At 42.2% G+C, this 23,635-nt stretch overlaps 1 protein-coding gene across 2 annotated transcripts in view; it reads left to right on the top strand.

Annotated features, from left to right (window-relative positions):
• The window catches only part of LOC118362784 (cation channel sperm-associated auxiliary subunit beta-like), a 45,051-nt gene that overhangs the window by 20,551 nt on the left and 865 nt on the right, over positions 1 to 23,635 (top strand). For both annotated transcript variants that reach the window (XM_035743388.2, XM_035743387.2), the window contains 18 exons: positions 286 to 318; positions 420 to 486; positions 589 to 635; positions 721 to 873; positions 8,348 to 8,491; positions 8,675 to 8,819; positions 14,627 to 14,778; positions 15,870 to 16,060; positions 16,464 to 16,660; positions 18,906 to 19,088; positions 19,346 to 19,486; positions 21,020 to 21,162; positions 21,422 to 21,619; positions 21,716 to 21,826; positions 22,011 to 22,121; positions 22,876 to 23,017; positions 23,218 to 23,318; positions 23,547 to 23,621. In XM_035743388.2, coding sequence (XP_035599281.1) covers positions 286 to 318; positions 420 to 486; positions 589 to 635; positions 721 to 873; positions 8,348 to 8,491; positions 8,675 to 8,819; positions 14,627 to 14,778; positions 15,870 to 16,060; positions 16,464 to 16,660; positions 18,906 to 19,088; positions 19,346 to 19,486; positions 21,020 to 21,162; positions 21,422 to 21,619; positions 21,716 to 21,826; positions 22,011 to 22,121; positions 22,876 to 23,017; positions 23,218 to 23,318; positions 23,547 to 23,621 — 2,334 coding nt within the window. The remainder of the gene's footprint in view (positions 1 to 285; positions 319 to 419; positions 487 to 588; positions 636 to 720; positions 874 to 8,347; positions 8,492 to 8,674; positions 8,820 to 14,626; positions 14,779 to 15,869; positions 16,061 to 16,463; positions 16,661 to 18,905; positions 19,089 to 19,345; positions 19,487 to 21,019; positions 21,163 to 21,421; positions 21,620 to 21,715; positions 21,827 to 22,010; positions 22,122 to 22,875; positions 23,018 to 23,217; positions 23,319 to 23,546; positions 23,622 to 23,635) is intronic.

Raw genomic sequence — 23,635 nt, 5'->3', positions numbered from 1 at the left:
GTCATGATGAGGGTGACAAAATTACTACCGTAATCAGAATGATGGGAAGTTTGAGCGCGCTCGATTTACGTCCCATTATGTGACAGTGCTCAGTTTTTTGGCGGCGGCATGAATCTTGCGAAAGCGGGAAAAATCCATAAATTAGCCGCGTCATTGTATAAACCGGGAGGTTCAAAGTGTGGGAATAAAGTAGCGGTTTATAGTCCGGAAATTACGGTAGTCAATAAATAGTTTATCTGAACAGTTTGTGTTGTTGTTACTGATCTTTGCCTCTGAATATTACAGTTCACCTTGCTGTTCCTCCCTGCACTGGCTCAGGTCTGTAAACATGTCAGTTGTTCAAGCTATTCTCAGATATAGTAGGGGCAGAGTGCCTCCCAAGAAAACAGTTAACAAGTCATTGTGTTTCTCCTTCATAGATGGACTACTCTGCCACCACCTTGTGGTTTTCCTCTCAATGTGTGACAGATCGCATCTATTTCAGTGGTATGGCTTTATCATGACCTCCAATAAACGAACCATACGATTCATAACATGCTTTTTTGTCGTTGTGGAAGCCAGTTTCAAACGGTTTTCTCTCTTGTTTAGATGACACACTCAGTTTGATTTCCAATGAAGGAGAAGGTGAAAACCTGGTAGGTGTGATTGAGGGGGTTTGTTTATAATGGATATTATACAAATGTCTATCCTTGTGTTTCAACCGGAGCTTCTCAATGGCAGCATTCTAGGTGTGTGTACAGTAAGTACCCCTTCACGAGGTGGTTCCTGTGCCAGGCCTCCGCTGTTGACATCGCGAAGAACCCCAAACACCGTTACCTGTCCTTCCTCCATGACCGTCACCAACACACTGGCCTACTGCTCTCACACACTGAGGTACCTTTTCTATATTGTCTTCATACACAGTACCAGTCAAACGTTTGGACACACCTACTCATTCCAGGTTGTTTTCTACATTGTAGAATAATAAGTGAAGACATCAAAACTATGAAATAACACATATGGAATCATGTAACCAAAAAAGTGTTTAAACAAATCAAAATACACAAAAGTTTGGGGTCACTTAGAAATGTCCTTGTTTTTTAAAGAAAATCACCTTTTTTGTCCATTAAAATAACATCAAATACAGTGTAGACATAGTTAATATTGTAAATTACTATTGTAGCTGGAAACAGCAGACTTTTAATGGAGTATCTACATAGGCGTACAGAGGCCCGTTATCAGCAACCATCACTCCTGTGTTCCAATGACACGTTGTGTTAGCTAATCCAAGTTGTTCATTTTAAAGGCTAATTGATTATTAGAAAACCCTTTTGCAATTATGTTAGCACAGCTGAAAACTGTTGTGCTGATTAAAGAAGCAATAAAACTGGCCTTTAGACTAGTTGAGTATCTGGAGCATCAGCATTTGTGGGTTCGATTAAAGGCTCAAAATGGCCAGAAACAAAGAACTTTCTTTTGAAACTCTGCAGTCTATTCTTTTGCTGAGAAATGAATGCTATTCCATGTGAGGAATTGCCAAGAGACTGAAGATGTCATACAACACTGTGTGCTACTCCCTTCACAGAACAGCACAAACTGTCTCTAACCAGAATAGAAAGAGGAGTGGGAAGCCCCGGTGCACAACTGAGCTAGAGGACAAGTACATTAGAGTGTCTAGTTTGAGAAACAGACGCCTCACAAGTCCTCAACTGGCAGCTTCATTAAATAGTACCCACAAAACACCAGTCTCAACGTCAACAGTGAAGAGGTGACTCTGGGATGCTGGCCTTCTAGGCAGAGTTCCTCTAGTGTCTGTGTTCTTTTGCCCATCTTAATCTTTTCTTTTTATTGGCCAGTCTGAGGTATGGCTTTTCATTGCAACTCTGCCTAGAAGGCCGAACCTACAAGTCTGAACTTGAATCATCGGCATACATTTGTATCTAATCCATTCATTTCTATCCCCTTAATTTTATAATTGGATCTGATTTTTATTGCTAACAATTCAATGGCCTTAAGAAATCCGTTCAGTGATAGACGGAAACCTTGTTTTGCACCTCTTGACAATTCAAAATGCTCAGATAAATAAACATTACTATTCTGCCCTTGAGTTGCGTTCCCATGCAAAACTAGACAGATAGCTAACAACTAAGTATTCAATAAAACTCCCAAGGCGTGACTTTTCTTGAATGAATATATTGTAAACGTTTATGTTGTGAAACTGCAAAATACAGAAAAGAATATACTTTAGTGTTCAATTCATACCGACATACTGTAGCTGTACATTAAACATTTGAAGTTGCATAAATACAAAGCACGCGCTAAGGTACCATGCATCTGGCATGATGCCAAACCATATTGCTAATTGTTAACCATATGGTAATTGGCTCCTTTCATTACTCTAATAATGTATAACCATCTATGTAGAATAACAAAGCATATTACACTAGAAACAGTAACAAAACTACAGTATTGTATATTTTACAATTCGTTTGCATGACGCATGAGCAAAGTAATACAGCTAACGACATACATTAAAGGCATTGCAATTTGTGAGTAAATGCAACCAACATTGATATGTAAGCAACTCTATCAATAACAAGATTATCATCATTAGCTAAATGCTTGAATCGAACTTACAAACAAATATTTTTCCAAGGCTGAAGCGTGACAAGAAATAACTACATTGTTTGGAGCTGCTTCTATGCATGCAAAAAAAATTCTGTACTTCCTGTTTGCGTTGTCTTTCTAAGTACCAGAAAGCGCCACTAGGGGGCAAATAACACCATTGAACACAATGAAAATCCAATTTAACCATTGTAATAAAATAATCTGTTACCTTCTAACAGAAAGTAGACACACCCCTTGACTTTTTCCAGATTTTGTTGTGTTACAGCCTGAATTTAAAATTGATTAAATTGAGATTATTATTATTATTATTTGTCACTGGCTTACAGAAAATACACTATAATGTGTTATAGTGTGCTATAATTTGAAGTTAGAATAGAATTTGAAGATAGGATAACCGAACATATGAAAGTTGGTTTGGTGTCTATCTTGAATGGTTCAGGATTTACTGTGGGTTGGTTATTTTATGCAAATGTATGCACATTTATATAATTATTGTTAAGTTATATAATTAAAGTTGATCAAAGTTTTTAAGAATTTGAAGTTAGGATAGCTTGAACATGATAAAGTTGGTTTGGTGTCTCTCGCTTGAATGTTTCAAGAGTTACCGCGGTGGGTTATTTCATGCAAATGTATGCAAATTTATATAGTTTTAATTTATAGAGAATTGGAAGTTAGGATAGCCTGAATGTTTTAAAGTTGATCTTTTAGCTTAATTGGCTAAAAAGTAGCACCGTTTTAAATAGCTACCACTGTATTACTGTGGTTCTAATTCAGTGGCGGCCGGGGCCGTTTAAGATGAGGGAGGATGATTTATGAACATGGCCTTATTTCTATTACAGCATATTGGATGACTGTTATTCATATTCCATTCACCCAGATAGGTTTAGTTTCCTACATGATACTCACATTTTCTCTATACCCATCATGAGGTTGCTACAACCTGGCCTATGAATGAAGGTTTACGACAGAGGTGCACAGATCGAGAGAAAAAGTTGAGTAATGACAGACAGTGACACATTCAATACCGGCTTGCACACTCCTGCCTACATCTAGCAGATCTAGGGTGTAATCATTAGTCCAACAGTTGCAAACAAGAGTTTATATTGGACAAATTCAAGTGTGTATCCCCGTTTCATTCAGTTTGCTTCTGTTTAAGAAATGCTTTTCAACAGAATCGGCAGAATAAATATTGAAGTTTCCCCACATGAGGTTTTCCATGTGGATTTTCCCATGTGATCACATAACCTTTTACATACGCCACCATATCTGTATCAGTAACTGATTTAATCTGTATTCTTACACTTTGGACTTTAAAGTAAATACACTCAGATAAACAATTATATTTATCATAGTGATTCAGGAGTAACATAAAACAGAATAAAATGCACCACCATCATTAGAAAAACTATACAGAAAACTCTCAAACGGCTGAAATAATTATATGAAATCAACGATGAGAGAATATTCTGAATAACTGAAAACTAAATAACTAAAATAGCAGTGCAGATGGCACTCTTTTGCTAAGTGCAGAGATGTATTATAGTTAATGGATGTGTGGCACACTAGAAAGATCAGTGTACCTCAAATCCAGAGGTTGTGATTTCAAATCCCAGGTGGGGTCATATTTTAGCTGAACAGCGATAACATATGGAAATGCGCATTTGAAAACACGTGATCACATGTGAAGTGTTTCAAAAACACATGTTTTCACATGTGAGCTATACGAACAAATGGACAATTCTCTGATCCATTTAGGTTATCAAGAGGGACATGACAGGGATGCCCTCTGCCCAGTTATTTATTTGCTTTAGCCACGGAACCACTAGCATCAATAATTAGAACCAGTGGAGGCTGATGGGAGGAGCTATAGGAGGACGGGTTCATTGTAATGGCTGAAATTGAATATATGGAACGAAGTCAAACATGTGGTTTCCATATGTTTGATGTGTTTGATAACGTTCCATTAATTCCATTCCATCCATTACAATGAGCCCGTCCTCCTTGCTCCTCCCACCAGCCTCCACTGATTAGAACTCATGGCTCAATCTGGCGAATAGAGATTGGTGGAGAACAACCAATGATGTGTATAAACCCTGGATGACTGACAGGGGGCGATGTATTGAAGCCACCGCGCAGCAATCTTGGTACTCCTCCTCCATTGTAAAAAAATATATTTTGGAAGCTATAGAAATGCATTTAAGAATGTCTACATTTGTTTTTGACACGTGTATTCTATTTCAGACACCTTAATGCGTACTTTCAATTATATTATGTGAGCTAAACATAAAAATAAAAAAATATGAAAACATTTCTGCCCTTTGCTAAAAGTTGCCCAGAATCAAGTCGATTCTGTGCGATTAAAACTAAAAAGTAAAAGTGCTCAGGGACACTTGACCTGATAAGGCCTAGATTCAATCAAATCAAATAAAATTGTGTTAGTCACATTTTTTTGTAAACAACAGGGGTGGACTAGCAGTGAGGTGCTTCCTTAAGGGCCCTTCCCAACAATGCAGAGAGAAAGGAAATAGATAAATCATTTAAAAGTGAAACACGTAATAATAAAAGTAATAATAGATACACAATGAGTAATGATGACTATATACAAGGGGTACCTGTACTGAGTCCATGTGCAGGGGTACGAGGTAATTGAGGTATAAATGTACATATAACTAGGAATAAAAATGACAGATAGTAAATAGTAGCAGCAGCGTATGTGATGAGTCAACAAAGTTGGTGCAAAAAGGGTAAATTCAGATAACCCGGGTAGCTATTTGGTTAACTATTTAACTAACTATTTATCAGTTTTATGGCTTTTGGGTAGAAGCTGTTCAGGGTCCTGTTGGCTCTAGACTTGGTGCATCAGTACTACTTGCCATGCAGTCTATGAGTTGGGTGGCTGGTGTCTGACATTTTAGGGCCTTCCTCTGACACCGCCTGGTATAGAGGTCGTGGATGGCAGGGAGCTTGGCCCCAGTGATGTACTGGGCCATACACACTACCCTCTGTAGTTCCTTGCGATCAGATGCCAAACAGTTGCCATACCAAGTGGTGATGCAGCCATGCTCTGAATGGTACAGCTGTAGAAGGTTTTCAGCCTCCTGAGGTTAAAGAGGTGTTGTCGTGCCCTCTTCACTACAAGCATGAACAGCATAAGCAAACGATAGCCGACAGCCACATAGCTGGTGTTTTGACGGTGTCAGACATGTTACTACATTAGAGCTGTCAAATTGGTGAGCGGCTCAGAATAAGAGTTCAGAATAATAAAGTGTAGGCTATATAGAAACAATGACACTAAAATTGAAAATCATTAAAGAAAATCATATTTTCATTCATATTTATATCACATTCCAGTGTTTCAACTTGTAAACAAAGCTGCATGGGATTTCTCTTAATGCAGCTCTGTGCAGCCAATGGCAATTTCTGCTTCTGGTATAAAGCCAGGAGACGCTTGTGGATTTGCCAGCTGTTCCAGCTCCAACATCGCCCACCACAAAACACTATGTGGTTGTCCACTAGCACGGATCTGATAGAATCTAGCCCTAAGTGCGTAAATGCTCTTGGGATTTGAACTTGCAACCTTTTGATCTGGAGTGCATTAATGTCTCAGCAATACCACCAGATGATTAAACATATGTCCACACACTCTCAAAAATAAGAGTCTGGTTGTGGTATATCCCTTCCCTGGTGTACAAAAAGGTCAAAGGTACACATCAGGTAACTTCAGAGGTACATATAGGAACTCACATGTTACTGAGCGGTACCTTTTACGGTACATGTGTGGATTATCTAGTATAATGTTACGTTTTCTACCCAATATATTAAATACAAAGCTGTGTTCATAACCATTTGGAAGGTGGGAATTTACAAGTTGTGAAGTCGTAAATACCAGTTGAAGGCATTCACGCACTATGAAATGGTTGGGAAATGCCAATTGGCTAATGGCCAACAAGCAACATCAACCACAAATAGCTATCATGCTTGTAAACAAATTATAGAGTTCAAAAACTATATTAATAGATTGCTTTTTATAATGTTTTGTTGTTACATTTAACTGCCAAGGTAATTTCCTTAGTAGGTGACGTCAGAGGCCAGCATGTGGGAGAGGTCAGAGCTGAGGGATGATAGACACGAGAGAGTAAAATGACACAAACATTATTTATCATTAATTTCTATTGGGTACAACATAATCCAAAACAAAATTAAAACAAACTGCAAATGCATCCAACAAGTTTGTAGAGTCACAATATTGATGTGGTCATTGTGTGCTAGGAATATGGGACCAAATACTAAACTTTTGACTCCTTTAATACACTATAAGTGAATTTGTCCAAATACGTATGACCTCTTCAAATGGAGGGACTAGATACAGGAAATGCTTTCATTTCTAAATGGTCAAAACAGATTCATGTACAGTACCAGTCAAAAGTTTGGACACACCAACTCATTCAAGGGTTTTTCTTTATTTTTACTATTTTCTACATTGTAGTGACAGAATGCCGAGAGTGCAAGCTGTCATCAAGGCATAGGGTAGCTACTTTGAAGAATCTAAAATATATTTTAATTTGTTTAACACTTTTTTGATTACTAAATGATTCCATATGTGTTATTTAATAGTTTTGATGTCTTCACAAATTATTCTACAATGTAGAAAATAGTAAAAAAATAAAGAAAAACCCTGGAATGAGTGTCCAAAGGTTTTGACTGCTACTGTGTATATTTTTATATACATTGAGTGAGTGTACAAAACATTAAGAACACCTTTCCTAATATTGAGTTTCACCCCCACCTTTCGCCCTCAGATCAGCCTCAATTCGTCAGGGCATGGACTCTACAAAGTGTCAAAATCATTCCACAGGGAAGCTGGCCAATGTTGACTCAAATGGTTCCCACAGTTGTGCCAAGATGGCTGGATGTCCTTTAGGTGAACACACAAGAAACTTGACACAAACCTGTGCACCTGGCACATACTACTGTACCCCGTTCAAAGGCATTGTAAATCTTTTGTTTTGCCCATTCACCCTCAGAATGGCACACATACACAATTCATGTATCACGACTCAGGATATGACCCAGATGCAAACACAGGATGCGGATAGTACAGTTCTCAATAATTTCATAACAAATGGCAGGTCGAGAACAGGCAGAGGTTCGTAAACAGGTCAGAGTCAGGCAGGTACAGGACGGCAGGCAGGGTCAGGGCAGGCAGAGGTTCGTAAATAAGGTCAGAGTCAGGCAGGTACAGGACGGCAGGCAGGCTTAGGTCAGGGCAGGCAGAGTGGTCAGAACCGGGAAGACTAGGAAACAAACACTTGAGAAACAGGAAAACACGTTGGTAAGACCAGACAAGACCATGGGGAAAGATGGGCGAACTCTAGAGCGGGGTGGAGACAAGCACAAAGACAGGTGAAACCGATCAGGGTGTGACACAATGTTTCAATTGTCTCAAGGCATAAAAATCCTTCTTTATCTACACTGATTGAAGTTGATTTAACAATTGACATAAATAAGGGATCATAGCTCTTACCTGGATTCACCTGGTCAGTCTATGTCATGGAAAGGTGTTTTTCATGTTTTATACACTGTGTATAGCACAATCCATACAAAGTGAGTTCAATCCATTAAGTGTGGATTCCATTTGCTTTGTTTGAGATTGATTTGATTGATTCAATTTGAGTCAAGTAAAAATCCACTATCCCCAGATAGATCATGAAATTATATTGTGTTGTCTTCTCTCTTCCAGCAGGAGGGTGCGATGGTGTCAGTGTTTGGTGTAAAGGCAGAGGAACTCTTTCAGCGTCACACCAAGTTCCCCCCGGTGATTCTAGACTTCCAGCCCAGAGGGATCTTCCTGTTGGACAACCATGTTATCCTGTACGGCTCAGAGGTGACAGCACACACACACATACATCGCACACATGCATACTCACGCACACAGAGTTCAAATAACTTGACAAAATAAAAAATACCGGAGGTAGGAAAACTCAGGGTCCTGTCTAAGTATGATGAATTTCATATCATAATGCATTTCCCTTACCCAACCTCTGTATGTGTATTGCATTGTTTTTAGGTGTGGACATCGTCAGATAGAGGCTCTACCTTCACGTGGGTGTTCTCTCTAGACAATCAGATCGTGATAGACGCTCTGAGCTGTACTGTCATTGGCGTGGTAGTGTTCTTCACTGACCATGGAAACCTCTACATCATGAAGTCAGGTGGGACAACAACAACAGTGACGTTCCAGGTTATCTTTTCTTGCAGTCGTGCTTCCCAAATGATCCAATCTCCTGGAGAAGTTTGTAACTACTCAGGAAGGAACCGTGTTTGTTTGGGAACCCTTCTGAGAACAGGGTGACTGCAGAACAGACAACCTGGAACACCACCATCAACTCCTAAAGAATATGCTGCAGGATGTAGGCTTGAGCCCAGGGCTGTTGTGGAGACCCTATTACCGCCACATCGGCAGTCATGAGTCATGCCCGCAGTTAAATTCCACGTGACCACTGAGTCACGGTAATCTCCTCTTATGCACTCAGGACACGTGTTGGTAGTACCCAACTCGCTAACGATCATCAGGTCACTAATGGTCTGGTACTCAGGGCTCTATTGTCCCTCTAACCACTGACATCAATTCAAATACAATTGAAAATCACGGCAAAAACTTATCATCATAACAGTGTCATGCTTTTAAAACTCACCTCACTGTGATTGATCACTTTGAAGAAAGAAGTTCAACAACAGGTTGAAACTGAGTGGAAAACGTGGTCGTTGTGGATGTTATTTCAAAGCCGAACACAACTAAATGGACAACGCTTTCTAAGGATAGGTCTATGAGCCCGATCCCGGAAAAAAAAACTGATTTAAAATAATGATTGTGACGTTACACAATAGATAGCCTACCGCATATTACGAATGGCAGAAAAATATTTTATTTTTAAAAACTGATTTAAGATGTCTTTGGTACATAATTGGTCTTGCCTGTACTCCAAAATGTAACTAATTGTAGTAATCGCCTTTGAGTATGGACTTATTATCCATACTGGATGGACTGGTTCCCTTATGCTACGCTGCAAACGTTCTATTCATGAGTCTGGGAGAGAACATATAGGCCTAGGCGATGCTGTTGGTTCATTGATTGTACAGGGCGGCTAACCTACAGTTATATACTGAACTAAAGTATAAACACCGCATGCAACAATTTCAATGATTTTACTGAGTTACAGTTCATTCAGTAAATTAATTAGGCCTTTATTTACATTTACATTTAAGTCATTTAGCAGACGCTCTTATCCAGAGCGACTTACAAATTGGTGCATTCACCTTATGACATCCAGTGGAACAGCCACTTTACAATAGTGCATCTAAATCTTTTAGGGGGGTGAGAAGGATTACTTATCCTATCCTAGGTATTCCTTAAAGAGGTGGGGTTTCAGGTGTCTCCGGAAGGTGGTGATTGACTCCGCTGTCCTGGCGTCGTGAGGGAGTTTGTTCCACCATTGGGGGGCCAGAGCAGCGAACAGTTTTGACTGGGCTGAGCGGGAACTGTACTTCCTCAGTGGTAGGGAAGCGAGCAGGCCAGAGGTGGATGAACGCAGTGCCCTTGTTTGGGTGTAGGGCCTGATCAGAGCCTGGAGGTACTGAGGTGCCGTTCCCCTCACAGCTCCGTAGGCAAGCACCATGGTCTTGTAGCGGATGCGAGCTTCAATTGGAAGCCAGTGGAGAGAGTGGAGGAGCGGGGTGACGTGAGAGAACTTGGGAAGGTTGAACACCAGACGGGCTGCGGCGTTCTGGATGAGTTGTAGGGGTTTAATGGCACAGGCAGGGAGCCCAGCCAACAGCGAGTTGCAGTAATCCAGACGGGAGATGACAAGTGCCTGGATTAGGACCTGCGCCGCTTCCTGTGTGAGGCAGGGTCGTACTCTGCGGATGTTGTAGAGCATGAACCTACAGGAACGGGCCACCGCCTTGATGTTAGTTGAGAACGACAGGGTGTTGTCCAGGATCACGCCAAGGTTCTTAGCGCTCTGGGAGGAGGACACAATGGAGTTGTCAACCGTGATGGCGAGATCATGGAACGGGCAGTCCTTCCCCGGGAGGAAGAGCAGCTCCGTCTTGCCGAGGTTCAGCTTGAGGTGGTGATCCGTCATCCACACTGATATGTCTGCCAGACATGCAGAGATGCGATTCCCCACCTGGTCATCAGAAGGGGGAAAGGAGAAGATTAATTGTGTGTCGTCTGCATAGCAATGATAGGAGAGACCATGTGAGGTTATGACAGAGCCAAGTGACTTGGTGTATAGCGAGAATAGGAGAGGGCCTAGAACAGAGCCCTGGGGGACACCAGTGGTGAGAGCGCGTGGTGAGGAGACAGATTCTCGCCATGCCACCTGGTAGGAGCGACCTGTCAGGTAGGACGCAATCCAAGCGTGGGCCTCGCCGGAGATGCCCAACTCGGAGAGGGTGGAGAGGAGGATCTGATGGTTCACAGTATCGAAGGCAGCCGATAGGTCTAGAAGGATGAGAGCAGAGGAGAGAGAGTTAGCTTTAGCAGTGCGGAGCGCCTCCGTGATGCAGAGAAGAGCAGTCTCAGTTGAATGACTAGTCTTGAAACCTGACTGATTTGGATCAAGAAGGTCATTCTGAGAGAGATAGCGGTAGAGCTGGCCAAGGACGGCACGTTCAAGAGTTTTGGAGAGAAAAGAAAGAAGGGATACTGGTCTGTAGTTGTTGACATCGGAGGGATCGAGTGTAGGTTTTTTCAGAAGGGGTGCAACTCTCGCTCTCATGAAGACGGAAGGGACGTAGCCAGCGGTCAGGGATGAGTTGATGAGCGAGGTGAGGTAAGGGAGAAGGTCTCCGGAAATGGTCTGGAGAAGAGAGGAGGGGATAGGGTCAAGCGGGCAGGTTGTTGGGCGGCCGGCCGTCACAAGACGCGAGATTTCATCTGGAGAGAGAGGGGAGAAAGAGGTCAGAGCACAGGGTAGGGCAGTGTGAGCAGAACCAGCGGTGTCGTTTGACTTAGCAAACGAGGATCGGATGTCGTCGATCTTCTTTTCAAAATGGTTGACGAAGTCATCTGCAGAGAGGGGGAGGGGGGGGGGGGATTCAGGAGGGAGGAGAAGGTGGCAAAGAGCTTCCTAGGGTTAGAGGCAGATGCTTGGAATTTAGAGTGGTAGAAAGTGGCTTTAGCAGCAGAGACAGAGGAGGAAAATGTAGAGAGGAGGGAGTGAAAGGATGCCAGGTCCGCAGGGAGGCGAGTTTTCCTCCATTTCCGCTCGGCTGCCCGGAGCCCTATTGATAGATTTCACATGGCTGGGCAGGGGCGCAGACATGGGTGGGCCTGGGGGGAATTTGGAAGTCCTGGGCTGGCGTGGTTACACGTGGTCTGCGGTTGTGAGGCTGGTTGGACGTACTGCCAAATACTCTAAAATGACGTTGGAGGCGTGTTGTGGTAGAGAAATGAACATTAAATTCTGGTGGACATTCCTGCAGTCAGCAAGCCAATTGCATGCTCCCTCAAAACTTGAGACATCTGTGGCATTGTGTTGTGTGACAAAACTGCACATTTTAGAGTGGCCTTTTATTGTCCCCAGCACAAGGTGCACCAGTGTAATGATCATGCTGTTTAATCAGCTTTTTGATATGCCACACCTGTCAGGTGGATGGATTATCTTGGCAAAGGAGAAATGCTCACTAACAGGGATGTAAAGAAATTAGCTTTTTGTGCATATGGAACATTTCTGGGATCTTTTATTTCAGCTCATGAAACATGGGACCAACACTTTACATGTGGCGTTTAATTTCTGTTCAGTATAAAGTGCATTCGGAAAGTATTCAGACCCCTTGACCTTTTCCACATTTTGTTACGTTACAGCCGTATTCAAAAATGTATTTAAGTTGTTTTTTTCTCTCACCAATCTACACACAATACCCCATATTTACAAAGCAAAAGCAGTTTTTTTAGAAATGTTAGCAAATGTATAAAACTTTTTTTTTTATGATATCACATTTACATTAGTATTCAGACCCTTTACTCAGTACTTTGTTGAAGCACCTTTGACAGCGATTACAGCCTCGAGTCTTCTTGGGTATGACGCTACAAGTTTGGCACACCTATATTTGGGGAGTTTCTCCCATTCTTCTCTCCAGATCCTCTCAAGCTCTGTCAGATTGGATGGCGAGTGTCGCTGTCACAGATATTTTCAGGTCTCTCCAGAGATGTTCGATCGGGTTCAAGAATCTTGGCTCTTGGTTGTGCCACTCAAGGACATTCAGAAACTTTTCCCAAAGCCACTCCTGCGTTGTCTTGGCTGTTTGTTTAGGGTCGTCGGTTTTTGGTTTTTGCTCTGACATGCACTGTCAACTGTGGGACCTTATATAGACAGGTGTGTGACTTTCCAAATCATATCCAATCAAATTAATTTACCACAGGTGGACTCCAATTAAGTTGTAGAAATGTCTCAATAATAATCAATGGAAACAGGATTCACCTGAGCTAAATTTCGAGTCTCATAGCAACGGGTCTGAATACTTATGTACAGTACCAGTCAAAAGTTTGGACACACCTCCTCATTCAAGGGTTTTTCTTTATTTTTACTATTTTCTACATCCAAACTATGAAATAACACATATGGAATCATGTAGTAACCAAATAAGTGTTAAACAAATCAAAATATATTTGGGTTCTTCAAAGTGGCCACACTTTGCCTTGATGACAGCTTTGCACACTCTTGGCATTCTTTCAACCAGCTTCACCTGGAATGCTTTTCCAACAGTATTGAAAGAGTTCCCACATATGCTGAGCACTTGTTGGCTGCTTTTCCTTCACTCCTCCAACTCATCCCAAACCATCTCAATTGTGTTGAGGTTAAGTGATTTTGGAGACCAGGTCATCTGATGCAGTACTCTATCACTCCTTTGCCAAATAGCCCTTACAGATCCTGGAGGTGTGTTGGGTCATTGTCCTGTTGAAAAACAAATGATAGTCCCACTAAGTGCAAACCAGATGGGATGGCGTATCGCTGCATAATGCTGTGGTAGCCGGGCTGGTTAAGTGTGCCTTGAATTCTAAATCAAGGGGTCTGAAAACTTTTCGAATGCACTGTATATGAATTTGTATTTGATTTTGAAATGCCTAGTAATATAGGGCATTACCTTTAGCTACAGAATATCTCACCACTATACGTTTCCATATTTTCCTCTCTCCTTCATTCCTTTCTCCAAATAACCAAACCAGCTCCAAAGTTGCCTCCATTCACTATTCGAGTGCAAATGGATGACATGTCTTTTTGCCCATGCCCCTGTTTCTGCCCATTTGATAATGGCCCATTCTAAATGAAAACTACTTTTACATGATAGTAAAGGCTAGATTACAGTTAGAATAGGGAAAATATGATCACTTAATGAGAGAACAAAGTGTGCAGACTGAGGCATGGAACAGACTGCAAGCTTTGCCAAATAACTCTAAATCTATTGTATAGGACCTGTTTCAAATTATCACTTTTACACTCAACATAGCCATGTGCACTCGCTCCGGAATGGGAAAAAATATCCGTTCCATTTTAGTCAGTTAAGTTCAAATTATATTCTAGTTACTATAAAATCATAAAATATAAAATAATGCCACGGCACTTATTAGCATATCTAGTCTGCTAAATGAACAAGCGTCCAGCCTAAGGCATGGAGCATAGCCAGATAACATACAGTAGGCCAACTCATATTCTGTTCTTCTAAAAATACATATTCTTCATATCATCTTTCTTTAGACCTGGCTAAAATAAATAATGGATTTATTGTGATGGTGTATATTAAATTGATTTATTCAGCTATTTTAAATGCAGATGTCCCATCAGCGGCTTATATGCATGGAAGCCTGGAGATGTTAATTATGAGACCGCCAGTCTTTTGCATGACAATAACCAGCTGACAAAATGTCATGACCACCACAGCCCTTACTTGAACCTGACAGAATTCCCATCACATCCCATCTCCCCCATCCCCACCCATTTTTGTCCTCCTGAAGGTCTTGCCAGGTATGCGTGGTTGAACGAGACCCTGGATGTAGCCAGTACTCTACTGTGTGGTCACATGGGCATCCTAATTGCTGTTCAGCTGGACAAAGACAAACCCAGTGGCTTTAGCTACAGGAACATCGAGATAGACCACCTCATAGAGGTCAGTGTTGCAAACATTTTGCTACGGTATGCCCTACTCAACACAACCCCAGTTGCTTTAGATCAATTTCACGGTAACATAATGATGCTGAGACTCAGATGTTTCACTTTAAAATGTATGCCAAACAAAATCCAATGATTGCAAAGTTAAAAAGACCATGCATCTCAATGCACAAAGACACCTTTTAAAAATTTCCACAGACATTTTTACAAAAACACATTTACTTGAAGAACAGTGCAGATGCACAGTTTGGTAACAGAATGATGGCACAAAAAAAGTGATTTGGTTAAAAGTGGTCCTTGTGCATAAAGTTGTATGGTTTGTTTAACTTAACATGCATTTTAAGGTGAAAAGTTTGTCTCAGCATCATTCTGTCACTGTGCAATTGCCCTTTAGCTACAGGGCCATCGAGATTGACCACCTCACAGAGGTCAGTGTTGCAAACGTTTTGCGGTATGCCATACTGAACACATCCAAAGTTGCTTTAGCTACAGGACCATTGAAATAGACCACCTCATAACAGTACAGACCAACGGCCTGTTCAGTCGGGAGATTTTGTTTTTGAAACACAGAGGCACTATTCCCAACTGAACAGGACCTAGTTAGGGTAGACACTGTCCTCAGACTAATGTTAGTTAACCCAGAAGTAAAATCTTGCGTAATTTGGTCAACTGCATGATTAACTTCTGGGTCAAAATGTGTTTGAAATTGAGAGTTCTGGTGGTTTGCGTAGTCTCCGCCCTTGTAAAAGGAAACTCTCAGCCAAAGCCACCCCCCCCCCTTTCGATCCACATGGGCACACGCGCAAAGCACTTGAAGTGAGGCAGTTTAAGCACTGCCTTCGCACAATTCTGAAATGTCCATATAACCAGTGCCAAAACCCAAAGACCAGAACTACTGCAGCTCGTTATCTCACGGCAGATTCTTCGGTCTACACGCAATAAGAATCGGGTGTTGGTGTAGAAATGGCTTTATAGCACATCATCTGTTGTTTATACTGGCCAATATGATATTCTCCTGTCTGTCAGGCCTGTTGCAGACATACACTGGTATCTTGATTTTTAACCTACTGTGTGTTTGTGTCCCAATAGAAACATGAGATGAGTTTTGACAAAGCCCTGGCCCTCCAGTACACCACAGACCACACAGTCCTGCTCCATGAGAACGTTGTCATCAATGACCATGCTAACGGAAACAACCGCCAGGGCAGGAACAACCCTCTCACCGTGGCACCTGCCAGCCACTTCTCACCTGACCACGTGGGCAAGGTCATCTACTTCAGGTGGGGGGGACTCTAGCCCTAGTCTCTCCCTACTCCCCATTTCCTTTTCACCTGTTCAATACTATCCTCAACCATACATTTACCTCTCACATGTTCCAAATCTCTTTAACCTGTCATCTTGTGGATCTTTTGAACTATTTTAGACACTTGTTCCTTGTCTACATGTAATATTGACCTCCTTGTCTAATATTGACATCCTTATCTAATATTGACTTTAATATGGACTTCCTTATCTATTATTGACTTTCTTATCTAATATTGACTTTCTTATCTCATATTGACTTTCCTATCTACTATTGAGTGTCTTTATATCTTTGTATTGTCTTTATGTGTCTTAGTAAATGCCATCAGTGTCCTCCAGATGTGCATGTCCATACATGTCTGTGTGTGTGTTCTCCCCCAGTGACGGTGGCATGGTGGTGATCACAGAGGTGTTCCGGACTCACTATCTGAAGGGGTTCTCCGGGGTTGTCGTCGGGGAGATCCTGGAGCCAATCAAAGGAGCCAGCTTGAATGCGGAGCCTGTGCAGTTATATGACCTGTTGGTGAAGAAGGGGGAGCCCGAGGGGCTCATTGTTACACTGCAGCTCAAAGACCTAGGTAACTGGAAAGAAAGATAGCATCAACTGACTTGTTTGTTCATTTACATTTAGTGATTCCCAAACTTATTTTGTGCTGCTTACTAGTCCTGAAATTCTAACAGAATCATGCGACGTTTCAGATATTTTCCTATCCTTCCAAGTAAATGAATGTGATATTTCTAGCTACGATCTCAATCTCTCATCATGAGTCTTAAGACACAATCCAAAATAAATCAACCACTACTCACAACTCATAGCTTTATTTAACCCAGCCTGCTTCGGTTTCTCCTGGGGTAAACTATGAGCTGCCTGACTTGCCAGATCTATTTGAAGGAAGATTACATTTAAGTGTGCACACTTGAAGTTAAGATAAACAGTGTAGTTATTCCCTCTGCAAGGCAATCAAACAAGCAAAAGGCCAGTACAGGGACAAGGTGGAGTCGCAATTCAACGGCTCAGACACGAGACGTATGTGGCAGGGTCTACAGGAAATCACAGACTACAAAAAGAAAACCAGCCACGTCACGGACACCGACGTCACGCTTCCAGACAAACTAAACACCTTCTTTGCCCTCTTGAATATAATACAGTAGCACCGTCGCAGCCCCACTAACAAGAACTGGCTGACGTAAGTAAAACATTTAAACATGTTAACCCTCGCAGGGCTGTTGGCCCAGACGGCATCCCTAGCCTCGTCCTCAGAGGATGCGCAGACCAGCTGGCTGGTGTGTTTACGGACATATTCAATCTCTCCCTATCCCAGTCTGTTGTCCCCACATGCTTCAAGATGGCCACCATTTTTCCTGTACCCAAGAAAGAAAAGATAACTGAACTAAATGACGACCGCCCCGTAGCACTCACTTCTGTCATTATGAAGTGCTTTGAGAGACTACCTTACCGGCCACCCTAGAGCCATTTCAGTTTGCATACCGCCGCAACGGGTCCACAGACGACGCAATCACCATCGCATTGCACACTGCCCTATCCCATCTGGACCAAATGAATACCTATGTAAGAATGCTGTTCATTGACTACAGCTCAGCATTCAACAGCATAGTACCCCGCCCTGTGCAATTGGATCCTGGACTTTCTTACGGGCCGCCCCCAGGTGGTGAAGGCAGGAAACAACATCTCCACTTCTCTGACCCTCAACACTGGGGCCCTACAAGGGTGCGTGCTCAGCGGTAAGGGCAATCGGAGTGTGGTGTCAGGAAAACAACCTCTCACTCAACGTCAACAAAACAAAGGAGATGATCGTGGACTTCAGGAAACAGCAGAGGGAGCACCCCCCCCTATCCATATCGACGGGATAGCAGTGGAGAATGTGGAAAGTTTTAAGTTCCTCGGCGTACACATCACAGACAAGCTGAAATAGTCCACCCACACAGACAATGTGGTGAAGAAGGCGCAACAGTGCCTCGTCAACCGCATGAGGCTGAAGAAATTTGGCTTTTCACCCAGAACCCTGACAAACTTTTACAGATGCACAATCGAGAGCATCCTGTCGGGCTGTATCACAGCCTGGTGGTGCGGTCTGCACAATGTATCACCGGGGGCAAACTACCTGCCCTCCATGACACCTACAGCACCCGATGTCACAGGAAGGCCAAAAAGATCATGAAGGACATCATCCACCCGAGCCACTGCCTGTTCACACCGCTACCATCCAGAAGACGAGGTCAGTACAGGTGCGTCGAAGCTGGGACTGAGAGACTGAAAAACAGCTTCTATCTCAAGGCCATCAGACTGCTAAACAGCCATCACTAAATCAGAGAGGCTGCTGCCTACATTGAGACCCAATCACTGGCCACTGATAAATGGATCACTAGTCACTTTATACAATGCTACTTTAAATAATGCCACTTTAATAATGTTTACATATCTTACATTACTCATCACATGTATATACTGTATTTTATACCATCTATTGCACCTTGCCTATGCTGCTCGGCCATCACTCATCCATATACATACATGTACATATTCTCATTCACCCCTTTAGATTTGTGTGTATTAGGTAGTTGTTGGTGAATTGATAGATTACTTGTTAGATATTACTGTACGGTCGGAACTAGAAGCACAAGCATTTTGCTACACTCGCATTAAGATCTGCTAACCATGTGTATGTGACCAATAACATTTGATTTGATTTGATTTCTTAGATGATAACACTATCATTCTTCTGTGGTAAACACTGCTTTAGTCAACCCTGCTGCTGTTTCTCTTGTGGTGAACTCTGAGCTGTCCTGTCCTGTCTTGTCCAGATCCGTCCCAGGGGTTTAATTTGTCCCACGTGGGGAAGGCTGTGGTAGCACCAGGCTTCAGCAGTTACCTCATCACAGGGCTGCTGCCCAGCGGCAGTGCCCTAGCCAAACCCACCATGCCAGCCCTAGTGCTCCCCCTGACCAGCCACCGGTCAGGAGAGTGGCTGCTCTTCCACTCTGCAGGTTACTGTGTCTATTGTGTGTTATTACATCCTCAATGATTTTTAATGTGTATTGTTGTAGTACTCGCCTGAGGTAAGTCTATGGGCTCATTTCCTGTATACAGATTAAGCCTGGTCCTGGGCTAAAAAGTATGCTTGATAAGAGATTCTCCATAGAAAGTACTTCTTAATCCAAGACGAGACTTAATCTAGATTTGGGAAACCAACCCTGTATGTGTTTTAAATGTGTGAAATAGATCCATCCGTTTATCCATCTAGGCCGGGGGAGCTGGGGGATGAAGGAGGGGCCATGTCGTCACGCCCTGCAGTCATTGAACGGTGTGAGGAATAACGCTCTGATGAGGATCAACGTCAGAGAAAAGCTCAACTTCACCTTCAAGGCCTTCATGTCCGACTACTGTGAGTAGTGGTGGTGTGGGGGGTTGAGGTGTGTGGTATCTGGGTTCTTACCAATGATGGATTCTGCGTACTAACTCCTAAACTTGGGATAGGGTTAATTATCAGGTATCCTATTGAAATATTGAGTGCTTAGGTTTAAAGGGTCTACACCAGAAGTAAATGGTTATCTGTGGGAGGAAGGTATATAGTGTGTGCAATGTCGTGGTGGAATCAGAATTATTTATTTATGTATTATTTATTTATAAATAATATGTTTTATTTATTTTATTGCATGCTTATGTGAGATATGTCATTAGAATGTCTATTTTGGGATAATACTGTTGGCCGGTTGCAGTTATCTGTTCTCTGTCAGGGTTCAGTTACTTGGGCCGCAGAGAGGGGAGAGGTCAAGCTTGTCTTTATATGTAAACATGTCTTTTAAACCATGTGAATGGATTGATTGAGGGGCAACCAATTATCTCTTGGCTCCACAATGTCTGTGTGCCAGTCACTGTGTCTCCGTGAGCTTGTCCAGAATGGGAGTGTCTAAAATGACAATTGATATATATCCTAATGTCTTGGTACTATGTTGTACCAAGAACGAGAAGTAGAACCTCGTTTTAGGAGAGCAAACTGAACGATCATTTATAGCTAACGCTGTCTGGCTATGGAATTACTCCTCTCTCAAGTAGAGTCTTCCTTTGTAATGTTCATAAGATCTGTTATTCGTCGTGTGAGTTGAGATGGGTGTGTCTTGGCTATAAATGATACTAAGAACTGTTTTGTAAGGACTCTCAGAGAATTAATTTATAGACACTGAATTGATCTGAGAGTCACAGGGCTGTGATGGAGTTCATATAATTAAAGATGGACTTTATGATAACTCTGACTTGTGTGGTGGTTTGCTCTCATGATTTGGTAAATACAGGACATTTCCACTACAGCAATTAAGCTTGGAATGTGCTGAGTGCAGAGAAAGCGATCACATGTGGCAGGCGTTGATAAGGGGAGAGAGCCATGGATTAGTGATGAAGGGGGTCGAGGTCAGGTCACATTAAGGCAGAAAGAAAAGTTTATGGCCGTATTACTTAGTTTCCTGCCTAGCAGTAAAGATGCCATGTTTGTTCAGATGTGTAGGAGGAGACTCAGCCTAGGAGAAATAGTTAGATATCAGTGCTTGTGTGAACAATGTCTTTGTCTAATGCAGCTGTGTTGATCCTCCGGGGAAGAATAAAACTTGGTTTAAGCTTTCATAGTGTCCGAGTTTTCAGTCTGAGAATTAGAACCTAACACCAATTCCTATTCACTGTGTATCACTGTCTACATTCTTTTGAAAGGGTAGTCTATAGTTTAAGATTGAGATCCGTGGTTAGGGGAAACAGGGCCTCCTTCAGTGTGGTCATTTTGTATTGAATTATTCTGCTGTTCTGTCACGCGTGTTCAATGATGTCTGGTTTTTGCAGTAACCTCTTTGTTGTAATATCCCAAACCGTTTCACCACTTAAGGAGTCCAGCTTTAATGCTCTCGTTCTAACAAAACCTGTGCGCGTGCAGCTTTGTCCATGGTGTACCATAAGAAGTTCATGCGTGTGGTTCTGACCAACCCTCTGGCCATCCGAGTCACAGCCAGACACTCCTGGGACGACACCAACAACCACATGCTCACCCTCACCGCCTTCAGTCACCTCTGCAAGAAGGTATACCCCCAATACTCCAAATCACCCTCATATCATCCTCGCGTTTGCCTATATAGACTAATAATAACATAAAAAACATTTTGTAGTTGCATACAGTATATCAGGGTATATATAGGTCAATTCCATTTCAATTCACTCAATTCTGGAATTTACAATTCCATTTTTTAAATTGAAAGAACCCCAACCCTGCTGAATGCAGTTGTCTGAAGTCTGTTCCTCCATTGTAATTGTGTTGTGATATCTTTCCCTCTGCCCCTAGGCAACCACCACAGTGACGGTATACATCCCAGAAGCCTCTCTGTTGTGTAGGTCCTCCTCCTTCACCTTCACGCTGCAGAACTCCTGCCCCGAGGGACTCCAAATCGTCTATGTCTCCCAACAGCCAATCAGTGACCACGAATGGATCCACGCGGATCCAGAGGATCACATGGACAACAAGAGGCTCTTCAACCTGCCTGTGAGAGATAGAGACACACTGGGTTACAGGCATGCGATCAATGTTTTATTAGTTGACCTGTGTGCAGATAATGAGATGCGTGAGTGTGTGCTTCAGGTGAACTACCGGCCTCCCTCCCAACTAGGTGTTTTAATCCCGACCTCAGACAACATTTATAACGCTGACCCAAGTCATCCCCGCCCCAGAGAGCACTACCCCATTTCCAAGGTGAGCACAGGTCACAAGGTTCACACACGTCAGCACTACCTTGTCTCCAAGCTGAGCAAGTCTTGTATTGTTGTGCAGTGTAACTTAACCAAGTGTCTATGTGTGCTTCTGTGTTGTGTTTCGCATTGGGTGTAAGCTGTGATACATAGTGTCTGTGGGTGACAAATTGTGTGCCTTCTTCCAGAACTCTGGTCGGTATAAGCAGTGTGCAGGGAAAAGGTCCACAGAGGAATGTGGCTGTACAGACACACTGAAAGTCTCTCCTCTAGCCATCAACTCTGACTGCAGACAGAGGGTACACATCTACATCAGTGTGATCAATCATCAATGTCTTCCAAAAACAAAACAATTACATATAAAGTACCAGTCAAAAGTTTGGACATGTTATTTTTTTACTTTGTAGAATAGTAGTGAAGACATCAAAACTATAAAATAATCATGTAGTAACTAATATTTTATATTCTTCAAAGTAGCCACCCTTTGCATTGATGACAGCTTTGCACACTCTTGGCATTCTCACAACAAGCTTCCTGAGGTAGTCACCTGGAATGCATTTCAATAAACAGGTGTGCCCTATTAAAAGTGAATTTGTGGAATTTCTTTATTTAATGCGTTGAGACAATCAGTTGTGTTGTGACAAGGTAGGGGTGGTATAGAGAAGATAGCCATAGTCCATATTATGGCAAGAACAGCTTCAATAAGCAAATTCCATATGTGTTATTTCATAGTTTTGATGTCTTCACTATTATTCTATAATGTAGAAAATAGATAAATCAAGAATAACCCTTGAATGAGTAGGTGTGTCCAAACTTCTGACTGGTACTATACATTAAATATTGTAACATTTATAACACAAAACAATATTGAATATGCTATACACTCATATTTAGTACCACTTAGTGGAATATATTAAAGTATTGTCTTAATGTAACTTTGCATTCTGCATATTTCAGTCTTGTTGGCTGCAAACATGAATGAAATCATATAAAAATGGTATATTGGTTAAAAAGTATTTTAGTCTTTCCCATGTCCTCTGTGTTGTACTGTAGGTGCTGAGGCTAACGTTTCCTGTGACTGACTTCAACATCACCCTGTTCCTGAGGAGAACCAACCACGCTGACCACCCGCTCTGCTCTCCTTACTTTGTTACTGTCACAGAGGTCAACAACCGGACCAGCTGGAAGGTCACAGGTCAGTCTCATCCCAGAAGGTTTTGAAAAATACATATTTTCTGTCATCTTTTCAACCAGAAAAACTGATTTCAACCAGAAAAGGGTGTGATCATGACTTCCCTTGCAAAATGTTGCCTAATGGGCAGGTCTCTAGTGCACTATAGTGAAACACACATTCTCTGTTGTTAACCCGTCTTTTCCCATCCTTTGTGTTGGTAGGGACCCATGCCACCCCCACCATGGACAGGATGAGACAATATCTTGAAGACAGTCTAAAGAACAATCTCTACAACCCAGAAGGACTGCAGATCAGCCTATATGTAAATAATCTACAGTCTCCCTGACTATATGACATAAATTGTCATATAAATTGAAAATAAATTGTAAAATAGTTGAGTGTAATCTGAAAACGTCTGCATAGACATACTGTCATTTCAGTCATGCGAATTGTGCTATGAAATAGCAGTTTCCATCTGGGGTTTTATTGTGACAATGTTATAAATATAATATTTCTCCAACCTAACAACCACCACCATTATTTTCCACAGGGCTCTGAGCTTTTCCACTTCCGTATCTCTGTCATTCCTGGAGTTGTGTTGTGTGACCTGGTGGAGGAGGTACAGGTGAGGAACCCTGT

The sequence above is a fragment of the Oncorhynchus keta genome, chromosome 29, assembly GCF_023373465.1.
Source record: "Oncorhynchus keta strain PuntledgeMale-10-30-2019 chromosome 29, Oket_V2, whole genome shotgun sequence".
NCBI lineage: Eukaryota > Metazoa > Chordata > Actinopteri > Salmoniformes > Salmonidae > Oncorhynchus > Oncorhynchus keta.
This window is presented reverse-complemented; position numbering and strand designations above follow the sequence as displayed.